Source organism: Callithrix jacchus, chromosome 18, assembly GCF_049354715.1.
Source record: "Callithrix jacchus isolate 240 chromosome 18, calJac240_pri, whole genome shotgun sequence".
NCBI lineage: Eukaryota > Metazoa > Chordata > Mammalia > Primates > Cebidae > Callithrix > Callithrix jacchus.
In genome coordinates this window covers 24374832-24389626 of record NC_133519.1, presented here as the reverse complement: position 1 = coordinate 24389626, position 14795 = coordinate 24374832, and the positions used below count along the sequence as shown (strand labels likewise).

General features: G+C 36.9%; 1 protein-coding gene across 12 annotated transcripts in view; it reads left to right on the top strand.

Moving 5' to 3' along the window:
• The window catches only part of RALGPS2 (Ral GEF with PH domain and SH3 binding motif 2), a 188104-nt gene that overhangs the window by 144340 nt on the left and 28969 nt on the right, over positions 1-14795 (top strand). For all 12 annotated transcript variants that reach the window (XM_035279976.3, XM_035279969.3, XM_035279974.3 and 9 more), the window contains 4 exons: positions 36-126; positions 5225-5292; positions 6546-6681; positions 7744-7895. In XM_035279976.3, coding sequence (XP_035135867.1) covers positions 36-126; positions 5225-5292; positions 6546-6681; positions 7744-7895 — 447 coding nt within the window. The remainder of the gene's footprint in view (positions 1-35; positions 127-5224; positions 5293-6545; positions 6682-7743; positions 7896-14795) is intronic.

Below are 14795 nucleotides of genomic sequence, written 5' to 3'. Positions count from 1 at the left end.
CTTTATCAGATAATTATTTATCACCTTTTGCCTAGATATTCCCATGCTGCCTCATGTCCAAAAATATCTGAACTCTGTTCAGTATATAGAAGAACTACAAAAATTTGTGGAAGACGATAATTACAAGTAGGTTGGATCTTCAAAAGTGGTTTGTATAACTTTGTCCTGTCCTCCACCTTTCTATCCCTATGTATTTAAACATCTAAATCCTATGTGGTGTCAAACAAATGCCTAATCCAGTGGTAGGTTTACAGCAGTAAAGGTACTAACATATATGTATTTTTAATCACTTGTTAGGATTGACCCAATATACAAATACCTCATCTGTTATTTTTAATAAATTATTTTATCTCTGTTTGTAGAGAGCTAACGTTTGATGGTTCTGATTTATATTTCTTCCTTTCACCCATATTCAGTCATTGAATCCTTATAGAATTTATCTTTTAATAGACAGAACATTCAATGAGACAGTTTTTAAAATTGAAAAATTACTCCTTATTAATGGTAATTATTGACACATTGTTGTTTGTTTTTAATTGTTTTTGTGGATTGAGAGAGTATTGGTCCATCTTGTCTCTGGAGAAGAGACATATCTCCAATGTAGCACCACACGTACTCTTTTCCCTATATTACAGTAAGTTCTTTAAAGATTTTTAAGACTGGGCACAGTGGCTCCCACCTGTAATCCCAGCACTTTGGGAGGTGGAAGGGGCACGGATCACTTGAGGTCATGAGTTTGAGACCAGCCTGGCCAACACAGTGAAATCCCATCTCTACTAAAAATATAAAATTAGTTGGGCATGGTGGCTCGTGCCTGTAATCCCAGCTAAGTGGGAGGCTGAGGCAGGAGAATCTCTTGCACCTGGGAGGCAGAGGTTGCAGTGAGCCGAGATTGTGCCATTGCACTCCAGCCTGAGCAGAAGGAGTGAAACTCTATCTCAAAAGAAAAAAAAAAAGATTTTGAAATCACTTTTTATTTTTGAGACGGAGTTTCGCTCCATTGCTCTGGAGTGCAATGGCGCGATCTCGGCTCACCGCAACCTCCGCCTCCTGGGTTCAGGCAAGTCTCCTGCCTCAGCCTCCTGAGTATCTGGGATTACAGGCACGCGCCACCATGCCCAGCTAATTATTTTTAGTAGAGACGAGGTTTCACCATGTCGACCAGGATGGTCTCGATCTCTCGTGATCCACCCGCCTCGGCCTCCCAAAGTGCTGGGATTACAGGCTTGAGCCACCGTGCCCAGCCTTGAAATCACTTTTAAAATAGCTGATACTCATTTTTTTTTTTTCTGCTTATATCCACAGTACTGCCCAAAGATGGGAGAGGAGATTTTTAAATTATTAACCCTTTTCTTTTTCATTGATATGCTTTACATAACTGCTGGATTTTTTAAGTGGGAAGATAAAGAGCTTATTTCTCTTGAAGCTTCTCACTTTTCTTTTAGCTTCATTTGTTTGTTTGTTTGTTTTTAAAGTGTAGTTAGCTTTATTATGCCAGTTGTTCCCAAGCTTTCAAATTGAATTTTGCACTTTCACAAATATTTTTTCCAATAAAAGATCATGTTTCAAAAATTCATCAAAGTGAAAGACTAGATTATTTTTCAATGTTAATGCATTACATAGAAACATTTTTTATCTTCCTTTGGTAATGATTATTAACTTCCTTGTTCCAGGTTTTGACAATTTTTTCAAAATTCTGTAGAACAGAATTAGTTCTAGTAAATGGCCATAGAAATTCTGGAAAACATCTAGAAATAATTTTTCTAAATTCATCTAAAATTTTTCTAATGTTTGAAAATAACCTTATTGGTATCTTCTCTCCCACACTATAATATCAACACTTTATATATCTGTACCAATTTTTATTCTACAAGAAGTTTTTACATGGTTACTTCCTTGAAAATGTATGAAGTCAGTGAAGAAGCTGTTTAAGGCTAGAGTTGTTTCAAAAATCTATTGCCCTAGGTTGTAAGTTTTTCAAGTTTGATAATCTGTGTCTTATACTTAACACTTTTTCCCTTCTTTCTAATACTGCCATAGATATTCATGCCTAATAAATACTTAAGTTTTGTCCAGTGAGTTATAGAACAGATATCTTAAAATTCAAAATATGAGCAAGTAGCTATTATTTATCTGGCTCAAGAAACTTATTGAATTTAGAAGAATTTAAAGTTTTTTAGCTACAAGTGAAAACTCAGAAAATGTTGCACAAATTTTTTGTGACTGTAAAATTATAATACAGATTAAAGCTAGTTTTTACTTTGCTAACAGGGTAGACTTAGCCAGTGAATCAACGAGGTAGTTTTGACATTCTATAAACTGACATATCATACACTGCCTTTATTTTTGTAGGAAAGTGGATGCTATTATACTGCATTTATGTTTTCATAAAGAGCTAGAACCAGAGCAGCCCTTTCATTATATTGACAGGTATTTACTAAGATTTTGTTATAGGCCAGTTACTGTGCTAGTTGCTGGGATTATGAAAATAAGATACTGTTCTTGCCCTCAAGAAGCTCAGTCTAATGTAAAATACATCCACAAAACAGATGATTATAAAACATTTCAAACACAATTATGATAGAGATATGTCCAGGATGCTAGGTAAGGGGAGACCTAACACAGCTTTACGTAGGAAAACTAAAAAGAAAGGAAATATGAATGAACAGCTTCAGGAGACAGTGTCATCTGAGGCTAAATCTTAACAGGTGAGTAGGAGTTAGTGTCATGTGAGGGGTAAGGAAAAGCTTGCCGGTGATGTAATGATCCAAGGAATGGGATAAGAAACTGTGTTTACTTGGGGAACAGTGAGTCATTTGGTTTTATTGGGACATCATACAGGACTAGAGAAGACTGTTTTTCTTCTTTTTCTTTTTTTTCTTCCTTTTTTTTTTTTTTTTTTTTTTTGTTGTTGTTGTTGTTGAGACAGAATTTTGCTCTGTTGCCCAGGCTGGAGTGCAGTGGCGCAATCACAACTCACTGCAACCTCCACCTCCCAGGTTCAAGCAATTCTCCTGCCTCAGCCTCTCGAGTAGCTGGGATTACAGGTGCCTACCACCACACCCAGCTAATTTTTGTATTTTTAGTAGAGACAGGGTTTCTCCACATTGGCCAGGCTGATCTTGAACTCCTGACCTCAGACAATCTGCTCGCCTTGGCCTCCAGAGTACTAGGATTATAGGCGTGAGCCACTGCACCCAGCTGACAGATTTTTTTTTCTAAAAATGCAGTTGTGTTACATGAGCCTAATAATTTAGTGTGTTTGAAAAATAGAGCATTTTTAAATGTCATTAAAATTATTAGAAAAATTTAGAAAAAAATATTTTGTTAGAAAAAATGTCTTTTATGATGAAAAATTTGTGAATAGAAATGACATGTCACTTACAAAGGCCTGTTTTGGGCAACTTTATCTACACAGGCAGCCAGTATAGATATTACATATTATATGTTTTTTGATCATGATGAAAATCTTTCTGGGTGATTTTGTTTTAATACTGAACATATATCATCTTAATGAATCAACGTCTCTGTTATTATATGGTGCTTTGATAATGATGTAAGCAGCTGACACTCAGACTAGCCTTCACTGCTTTTTAAAGATGCTTCTGCTTTTTATATTGCTGTCTGTTTCTAGTTGCTACCAATAGCAATGTGATTCACCCAATAAGCTCTCTTTCTGTTTCTTTCTATTTTGGCGCCATTGGGAAATGGAGTTATTTCATTTACTCCTTTTCTTTCATCCACTAGATTGGAAGCTTCAGAAGGACAGGAATACCATGTCTGCTGTAATCTCTGTTATATTTCAGTTCTGAGCACAGTGCCCAACACAAGTTTTCAGTAAATATTTGTCAAATGAATGAATGCAGTATAGTCTGTAGCCTAAATAAGTGAAGTAAACGTGTTTAGAAAAAGAAAAAAGAGTCTGGTTAATGTCAAATTCATCTGTTCAATATATGCATTTTACATTACCAAATAACTGGAATATAATTAATAACTTAAGAACCTACAATAGATTTATCATTATAAATGCCACTTGTGCATTTACTTTTAAAATTTTAGTCAGTAGAATGCTAAGCAGTTTTTATTAATTTTCAAAGAAGCTCAGCAATATTAGGGTTCACATATCACACCAAAGCATTTTCTGCAACTACTTTAGTCTCCTATTTTCTGAAACAGCTTCCCCTGACAGGAATCATAATCTCTTTCACTGTGAAACTCAAAACTGGATATGTTATCCTAAATGGAACTTAAGTACCACCTAATAAACTCTGAGTTAGGAGAGGAACTTACTAGGAATTTTGCAGACAACTTTTTTATTTGTATAGATCTTTCTTTTGAAGAGTTGTGTAAGCTGGTTTGTTAGATTGTTAGTTTTAAATAAGGTGTTTTTAGAAATAATTTGCATAATATATTTAATAATATATATGAAAGTTATGAATTTAAGTGTCAAGTATCAGTGTTAGCTCTTAAGTTGAATCATCATTTAGTCATTCATCAAATATCTTTTAATGTGTTCCATGGTTTGGCAACTTTTGGGTAATTGGGGAGAGTTTTGTATTTTTTAATGTATTATCCCTTCCTTATATTTCCTAGAATAACCATAAGATCAGCTTTGTCTGAAAGAGATAAGAGATTTAACATCTTAATTAAAAATTGGGGCAGGCACAGTGGCTCACGCCTGTAATCGCAGCACTTTGAGAGGCCAACGCAGGCAGATCACGAGGTCAGGCGATTGAGATCATCCTGGCCAACATGGTGAAACCCTGTCTCTACTAAAAATACAAAAAATTAGCTGGACATGGTGGCACACACCTGTAGTTTCAGCTACTCAGGAGGCTGAGGCAGGAGAATCGCTTGAACCCGGGAGGCAGAAGTTGCAGTGAGCTGAGATCAGGCCACTACACACTCCAGCCTGGATGACAGTGAGACTCTGTCTCAAAAAAAAAAAGAAAAAAAGTTGCTCTTGGCCAGGCTTGGTGACTCCATGCCCGTAATCCCAGCACTTTGGGAAGCCAAGGTGGAAGGATCGCTTGAGCCCACATGTTTGAGGCTTAAGTGAGATTCCCTGTCTTTAAAAGAAGAAGATTGCTCTTGCAGAAAAATATATAGGTCAGATTATTTCATTAAAATGTTTTTAGTTTTTTGTGAGAAAATACACAACTTTAATCTTGTTTCATCAAATGTTAATTAATCGTGGTATGTATTTTATCTTTTTAAAATTCAGGCTTTCATTAAAGATAGAACCAGGGACAAGCACCCCACGTTCTGCTGCTTCCAGGGAAGATTTAGTAGGTTAGTACATAGTTTTCTCTTGTTACCAAATCTACATCAGATAACCTAATGAGGAAGAATATACTCCAAAATAAATAAAAACTTAGTACATCTTATACTGCACATAAAATTTATTTTGATATTAAAATCTATCAGTCCTTTATGGATTTTTTGTTTTTTAATTTAAAAGTTGCTATAGTTTGTCAGTAGTGTACAAACAAATATGCTGCCTAATCAAGGAAAATAGATGTAACAGATGGAAAATAATAGACAAGTAGTTATGGATATTCATTTTTAATTGAGAATGCATTGTCCTAGGCAATGAAGATTGATTATACTAGAAATTTCTGTGGTCTAATGGGAAAGTCTACTAATTTAATTAGTAGAAGTTATTTTTAATGACATGAGTTTTTTTAATGTTGACTTTAGTACTGGACCAAGTACTAAAAATATAAAAATCATAGTTTCTTCCTTTACCTGTTACATTATAATGGGGATATTATGTGTATACCACAAATAATTTTTTAAAACAACATAAAGAGAATTGCTCATTATTTAAGAAATCACTGATAGGCACCTTTTTTAAAATTCCCAGTACAGGCCTTTGCACTAAGTTTCATGTATATTCTAAAAATGTTCGACAACTAATCTAATAAGGTGGGAAGAAGTGAAGAAACAAACCATGACAATATCTGTGGGGAAGAATATTCCAAGCAGAAAAAACATTTCATTTTAAATTTCTTATATTTGCTTTTCTTTTTATTCTTAAAGTGCTATTTTGCACTTTAATACTATTCTATTATTTATTTCCATAAGCCTGAACAATGTCAGTATGGATTTAATTTCTAATTTGAGTGTTTGACCTACCCTACACATTCTTTAAGAGGAAATTGAAACTAGGAATAAAGAAGTAATATATAAAATTAAAAGAGCACTGAATCTAGGACTCAGAAGACCTAGGTGTTTAGTCCAGATTTGGACTGTGATGTGAAAGCTGATCTCTTTTAATTCTGCTGCTGCTTATATAATGGAGAAAATATTTACACTGTCTCTACTTAGTATAAGTAAGATAAAAATGAAGGGATTCTGTTTGGTTTGGGATTTTGTGTTTTAGGACTTGGAATATATTTCTCATCTTCAAGTCAGTTAAATAGAACTAACAATACTATCTCAATATTTGAACCACATTTAGTATTTTATATCAAGGGACTGAAAAATAAAGTAATCATATGAAATGATTTGAAAATCTCTTTCTTTTTAAATTTAACCCTTAGGTCCTGAAGTAGGAGCATCTCCCCAGAGTGGACGAAAAAGTGTGGCAGCTGAAGGAGCCTTGCTCCCACAAACACCCCCATCCCCTCGGAATCTGATTCCACATGGACATAGGAAGTGCCATAGCTTGGGTTATAAGTCAGCATTTTTAATTTTATCTTTCACATTTTTAAGTTGTTTGTAGTTGGGTCTATTGTCTGTTTATTAGTTCTACAGAAAATGGAATCTTTGAATAGTTTTTTTGTTTGTTTTTGAGACGGAGTTTTGCTCTTGTTACCCAGGCTGGAGTGCAATAGCTCGATCTCGGCTCACCGCAACCTCCACCTCCTGGATTCAGCAATTCTCCTGCCTCAGCCTCCTGAGTAGCTGGGATTACAGGCACACGCGTCCAGCTAATTTTTTTTTTTTGTATTTTTAGTAGGGACGGGGTTTCACCATTTTGACCAGGATGGTCTCAATCTCTTGACCTCGTGATCCACCCACCTCGGCCTCCCAAAGTGCTGGGATTACAGGCTTGAACCACTGCGCCCGGCCAGTTTTCTTTTTTCTTAACAGCCTTTTTTTGATTCAGTAAAATATCATGTTTGCCTAAACGCTTTCATTTCTTAGTACCTGAATTTGGAAATGGGATTTTGTCAACAATGCATTTATATTTGGAGACAATAAATGAAAATTATAGAGGGCCATGATAAAGAAAATGAGGATGGCAGTATGCCTTTTTTAAAAATTATAACCTTTATATCAAGACATTGTTTGTCTTAACCAAAATCAGTCATAAATTAAGAGATATAAAAATTATTTTCTTTATTCTAAATATAAAGAAAACTGACTTTTAACTTCATTAGTTTTGCAGTATTGTTTTTTCAAAATGGGGACACATGTTCACTTTTGCCATGATTTTTCTGGAAATTTAGTAACTATCCAAAAGTGAATGTGGAAACAATTTTTTTAATGGACATGAGGCTCAAAATGAAATTATTTTAAAGTATGCTCTAATTATACAGATACAAACCATGTTTGTTGCCCAGGTTTCCTAAAACATTTTCCCTAAACTGTTAGTTTGAGGCTTTTATGGTGAGATCTCAGTATGACAGCAGGTAGATCTCTTATATTCTAAATCTTTATATGTAAGAACAGTTTTTATATTCTAAATTAGTAACAATAATAAAAGATTGAACCTTTTTTTCTCTTTGTTTCCAGTTTCATTCATAAAATGAACACAGCAGAATTTAAGAGTGCAACGTTTCCAAATGCAGGACCAAGACATCTGTTAGATGATAGCGTCATGGAGCCCCATGCACCATCTCGAGGCCAAGCTGAAAGTTCTACTCTTTCTAGTGGAATATCAATAGGTGAGAAAAACTTCTCTGAGAGAGTTGCAATTTAAATAAAAAAAATTTTTTTTAATTGGCTGGAGAATAATTAACCCCACCACACAGAGAGAAAATTTGGTTAAAAAACAAAGTAGCAGTTAAATACAGGATGAATTTAATAATTTGTGATGGTTTTAAAAGTGCTTGCTATTTTTAACTCCAGAAGGGGAAGCATTTGAAGAAAGTGGAAACAGAATATATGGGGTGGTTGAATTAGTTAACTGCATGTGATTTGGATATGGTGAGGAGGAAGAGTGTGGGGTCAAGGATGACTTCAGGTTTTTTGGATTAAGCAAGTATCATAGTTAGATGATGATGCTATTACCAAGGAAGAAAAGATGAAGACTGATCATCTGTGGGCAGGGAAGTGTTTGTGAAGGGGACTGAGTTTGGGAAATCAGTTCTGTTTTGGACATGTTTAGTTCTATGGAGATGTTAGGTAGGTTTTTGAATATATGAATCTGGAGTTCTGTGGGATAAGATCAGGTCTGAAGATATATGAGAAGTAGCATATTTATAAGCCATGCTTGGTTGAGAGTACCTAAAGAGAGTGTACATAAATGAGAAGAAAACATTCTCACATTAAGAAGTCTGATTAAATTATTATTATCTGCATATCAATCTTTTATTAATTGAGGATTACATTTTTTAAATTTTTTTGAGATGGAGTTTCAATCTTGTTGCCCAGGCTGGAGTGCAATGGCCCAATATTGGCTCACTGCAACCTCCGACTCCCACGTTCAGACAATTCTCTGCCTCAGCCTCCTGAGTAACTAGGATTACAGGCATGCACAACCATGCCCAACTAATTTTATTTGTATTTTTAGTAGAGACAGGGTTTCTCCATGTTGATCAGGCTGCTCTCAAACTCCCAACCTCAGGTGATCTGCCCACCTCGACCTCCCAAAGTGCTGGGCTTACAGGCATGAGCCACTGGCCCAGCCTGAGGATTACATTTTGAAACAAATTTAACTTGGCAGTTTCATAAGAATATTAAATTGATTCATGATTACTTTCTGCTGACTTGCCATCTCACATGTATGTCTAATATGCCTCTAAAAATATAAACACAAAACAAAATTCTCTCTAAATTGCCTCCTTACGTTTCTATCTGCCCTAGCCAAACCTTTTTTTTTTTTTTTTTTTTTTTAGTATACTTTAAGTACTGGGGTACATGTGCAGAACCTGCAGGCTTGTTACATAGGTATATACATGCCCTAGTGATTTGCTGCACCCATCAACCCGTTATCTACATGAGGAATTTCCCCTAATTCTATTCCTCCCCTAGCCCCCCCAACCCCTAACAGGCCCCAGTGTGTGATGTCCCCCTCCTTGTGTCTGTGTGTTCTCATTGTTCATCTCCCACTTATGAGTGAGAACATGCAGTGTTTTTTCTGTTTTTTTGTTAGTTTGCTGAGAATGATTGTTTCCAGCTTCATCCATGTCCCTGCAAAGGACATCAACTCATCCTTTTTTATGACTGCATAATATTCCATGATGTATATATGCCACGTTTTCTTTATCCAGTGTATTATTCATGGGCATTTGGGTTGGTTCCAAGTCTTTGCTATTGTGAACAGTGCCACAATAATTGTTCACGTGCGTGTGTGTTTATAGTAGAATGTTTTATAATCCTTTGGGTATATACCCATTAATGGGATTGCTGGGTCCACTGATATTTCTGGTTCTAGATCCTTGAGGAAGCACCACACTGTCTTCCACAGTGGTTGAAATAATTTACACTCCCACCCACAATGTGAAAGCATTCCTATTTCTCCACATCCTCTCTAGCATCTATTGTTTCTTGACTTTTTAATTATTACCATTCTAACTGGTATGAGATGGTATCTCATTGTGGTTTTGATTTGCATTTCTCTAATGACCAGTGATCATGAGCTTTCATGTTTATTGGCCGCATAAATGTCTTCTTTTGAGAAGTGTCTGTTTGTATCCTTTGCTCATTTTTTGATGTGGGTTTTTTTCTTGTAAATTTGTTTGAGTTCTTAGTAGATTCTGAATATTGTCAGATGGATAGATTGCAAAATTTTTTCCCATTCTGTAGATTGCCTGCTCACTCTGATGATAGTTTCTTTTGCGGTGCAGAAGCTCTTTGGTTTAATTATATCCCATTTGTCAATTTTGGCTTTTGTTGCCATTGCTTTGTCTTTGCCCATACTTATATTCTAAATGGTATTGCCTAGGTTTTCTTCTAGGGTTTTTATGGGTTTTAGGCTTATGTTTAAGTCTTTAATCCATCTTTAGTTAATTTTTGTATAAGGTGTAAGTAAGGGGTTCAGTTTCAGTTTTCTGCATATGGCTAGCCAGTTTTCCCACCACCATTTATTAAGTAGGGAATCCTTTCCGCATTGCTTGTTTTTGTCAGGTTTGTCAAATATCAGATGGTTGTAGATGTGTGGTGTTATTTCTGAGGCCTCTGTTCTGTTCCATTGGTCTATATATCTGTTTTGGTACCAATACCATGCTGTTTTGGTTATTGTAGCCTTGTAGTATAATTTGAAGTTAGTAGTGTGATGCCTCCAGCTTTGTTCTTTTTGCTTAGGATTGTCTTGGCTACAAGGGCTCTTTTTTGGTTCCATATGATATTTAAAATAGTTTTTTTCTAATTCTGTGAAGAAAGTCACTGAATTAATGACTTAATGGGGATAGCATCGAATCTATAAATTACTTTGGGCAGCATGGCCATTTTCACGATATTGATTCTTCCTATCCATGAGCATGGAATGTTTTTCCATTTGTTCATGTCCTCTCTGATTTCCTTGAGCAGTGGTTTGTAGTTCTCCTTGAAGAGGTCCTTCACATCCCTCTTAAGTTGTATTCCTAGGTATTTTATTCTCTTTGTAGTGATTGTGCTTGGGAGATCACTCATGATTTGGTTGTCTGCTGGTTTATTATTGGTGTATATGAATGCTTGTGATTGTTACACATTGATTTTGTATCCTGAGACTTTGCTGAAGTTGCTTATTAGCTTAAGGGGATTTTGGGTTGAGAAGATGGGGTTTTCTAAATATACAGTCCTGTCATCTGCAAACAGAGACGATTTGACTTCCTCTCTTTCTATTTGAATACCCTTTATTTCTTTCTCTTTTCTGATTTTCCTGGCCAGAACTTCCAATAATATCTTGAATAGAAGTGTTGAGAGAGGGCATCCTTGTCTTGTGTCAGTTTTCAAAGGGAATGCTTCCAGTTTTTGCCCATTCAGTATGGTATTGACTATGGGTTGGTTATAAATAACTCTTATTATTTTGAGATACATTCCATCAATACCTAGTTTGTTGAAAGGGTGTTGAATTATATCAAAGGCCTTTCTGCATCTATTGAAATAATCATGTAGTTTTTGTCATTGGTTCTCTTTATGTGATGGATACATTTATTGATTTGCGTATGTTGAACCAACCTTGTATCCCATGGATGAAGCCAGCTTGATCATGGTGGATAAGCTTTTTGATGTGCTGCTGGATTCCGTTTGCAAGTATTTTATTGAGGATTTTTGCATCGATGTTCATCAGAGATACTGGCCTGAAATTTTCTTTTGTGTGAGCGTCTCTGCCAGGTTTTGGTATCAGGATGATGCTGGCCTTATCAACTGAGTTAGGGAAGTGTCTCTCCTTTTCTATTATTTGGAATAGTTTCAGAAGGAATAGTACCAGCTCCTCTTTGTACCTCTGGTAGAAATCGGCTGTGAGTCATCTGGTCTTGAGCTTTTTTGTTTTTTTTTGGTTGGTAGGCTATTAATTACTGCCTCAATTTCAGAACTTGTTATTGATCTATTCAGGGATTCAACCTCTTCCTGGTTTAGACTTGGGAGTATCTATGTTTCTAGGAATTTATTCATTTCTTCTAGATTTTCCAGGTTATTTGCATAGAGGTATTTATCATTTATCTTTTTTTTTTTTTTTTTTTTTTTTTTTTTTTTTTGCATCTATTTGATTCTTTTCTCTTTATTAGTCTGGCTAGAGATGCCCTGCCCAGAGAGGAGGAATCTAGAGACAGTCTGATTACAGCCACTTTGCTGAGCTGCAGAAGGCTCCACCCAGTTGGATCTTCCCTGCAGCTTTGTTTACATTATGAGGGAAAAACCACCTATTCATGTCTAATAATGGCGGACGCCCCTTCCCCCAGCAAGCTTCAAGCATCCCAGGTTGACTTCAGACTGCTGTGTCTACAGCAAGAATTTCAATCCAGTGGATCTTGGCTTGCTGGGCTCCATAGAAGTGGGATCCACTGAGCTAGACCACTTGGTTCCCTGGCTTCAGCCCCCTTTCCAGGGGGGTGAACGGTTCTGTTTCGCTGGCATTCTAGGTGCCACTGGGGTATGAAAAAAAAACTCCTGCAGCTATCTCATTGTCTGCCCAAACAGCCTCCCAGTTTTAAGCTTGAAACCCAGAGCCCTAGTGGCACAGGCACCAGAGGGAATCTGGTCTGCAGGTTGCAAAGACTGTGGTAGAAGTTTGGTATCTGGGCCAGGGTGCACCATTCCTCAATTCCTCAATTCCTCATAGCACAGTTCCTCATGGCTTCCTTTGGCTAGGCTAGGGAGTTCCCCAACCCCTTGCACTTCCCAGGTGAGGAGACGTCCCACCCTGCTTCAGCTCACCCTCTGTAGGCTATACCCACTGTCTAACCAGTCCCAGTGAGATGAGCCAAGTACCTCAGTTGGAAATACAGAAATCAGGCCAGGCACGGTGGCTCAAGCCTGTAATCCCAGCACTTTGGGAGGCCGAGGCGGGTGGATCACAAGATCAAGAGATCGAGACCATCCTGGTCGAAATGGTGAAACCCCGTCTCTACTAAAGATACAAAAAATTAGCTGGGCATGGTGGCGCGTGCCTGTAATCCCAGCTACTCGGGAGGCTGAGGTAGGAGAATTGCCTGAAGCCAGGAGGCTGAGGTTGCAGTGAGCCGAGATCACGCCATTGCACTGCAGCCTGGGTAACAAGAGCGAAACTCCGTCTCAAAAAAAAAAAAAATACAGAAATCACCTGCTTTCTGCATTCATCTTGCTGAGAGCTGCAAACCAGAGCTGTTCCTTTTCAACTATCTTGCCAGATCATTTTTTTGTTTGTTTTTTTGAGATAGTCTTGCTCTGTCACTTAGGCTGGAGTGCAGTGGCACAATCTCAGCTCATTGTTTCTATTTTACTTTTTTTTAATTTGAGACAAAGTCTTGCTCTGTCGCCCAGGCTGGAGTATAGTGGCACGATCTCAGCTTACTGCAACCTCCGCCTCCTAGGTTCAAGCGATTCTTGAGCCTCAGTCTCCCAAGTAGCTGGGATTATGGGCACGTGCCACCATGCCTGGTTAATTTTTTGTATTTTTAGTAGAGACGGGATTTCACCATGTTAGCCAGAATGGATTCTGTCTCCTGAGCTCGTGATCTGCCTGCCTTGGCCTCCCAAAGTGCTGGGATTACAGGTGTGAAACACCATACTCAACCTGATTAAATTATTTTTTAAAAGAAGGGTTCATCATCAAAGGAAATTAAAAAGGAGAGATCAATGAAGTAAGGAGAAAAATACACAAAAGCCCAATAGATGAAATATCTCGAGGAGGAGAAAAGTGTTGAATGTGTCAATATCAAATGCAAAAAAAGAGAGCTCAGATGAGAATGGGGAATTGACTGGCCAGACCAAAGTTATTGGTGACCTTGACAAGAGTTACTTAAAGAGATTTCAGGGCAAGGCCTGGATTGGAGTAGATGTGAAAATGAGAGGTGAGGAAACAGAGATAGCTACTGTGTAGGAGAACAGAAATTTGGGACTACGTTGGAAAGGGATGTGAGATTTATAGAGGAATTTATTATTACTTCCTAAACTTTTATTTTTTTAGTCTTCTAGATGAGCATTATTTCTTTTTACAACTAGAAATTATTCATACAGGCTGGGCAGGGTGGCTCATGCCTGTAATCCCAGCACTTTGGGAGGCCCAACTGGGCCAATCTCTTGAGGTCAGAAGCTCAAAATGAGCCTGGCCAACATGGCAAAACACCATCTCTACTAAAAATACAACAGTTAGTGGGGAATGATGGTGCATGCCTGTAATCCCAGCTACTTGGGAGGCTGAGACACAAGAATCACTTGAACCCAGAAGGCAGAGGTTGCATTGAGCCATGTTCACACCACTGTACTACCCAACCTGGACCATAGAGCGAGATTCTGTCTCAAAAAAAAAAAAGAAAAGAAATTACTCATACAATAGCTCCTTTTATTTTTAAAAAGAAATAAAGGAGCAATAATGTCTTCATCTGTGATTAAGTACCAGACTGTTCAAGAGCTAAGCCTATTATTACTGATAGCTTAATCAATATTGGTGAACAACTAATAGAAAGAGATGCAAAAGGAGATATCATTTTCTTGAACATGCTGACTTCCTTAGCCCTTGAGAGTTAAAATGAAATTATTTCAAAGCTCTCCATTACCATTCAGCAGTTGTTTATTCTGATAGTCCCCTTTGTATAAATGCAAGTAATTAAATGATAAAATTTTTTTAAAAGAAGGTAAGTTTGTCACCTGAAATACCTCTTATTAATGTTCTAAGTTGCCTATGTGCAAATATTAATCTCAGTCTGAAGAATAATTTTGCAAAGTGCAGAACTTTTTTCAGTCAAAAATTTGCTACACATATGGAATTTGGCATGCCACTTAAAATGAAAAGTAATTTTTAAAATTACAGTTCCCCGGTGTATACTATTTGACTCTTTCCCATCATGAGTGTTATAATGAGAATTATTCTGTAGTTTATAGCTTTTACTTTTCGTAGATGTCCTTTTACCACAAGTTAGTTGTCTAGTTTTTTATTGAGTTACAATTAGTGTCTCAGTGTGAAGACTTTTCTCTTTTAGAGCAGTTTTTTAATTATTCTA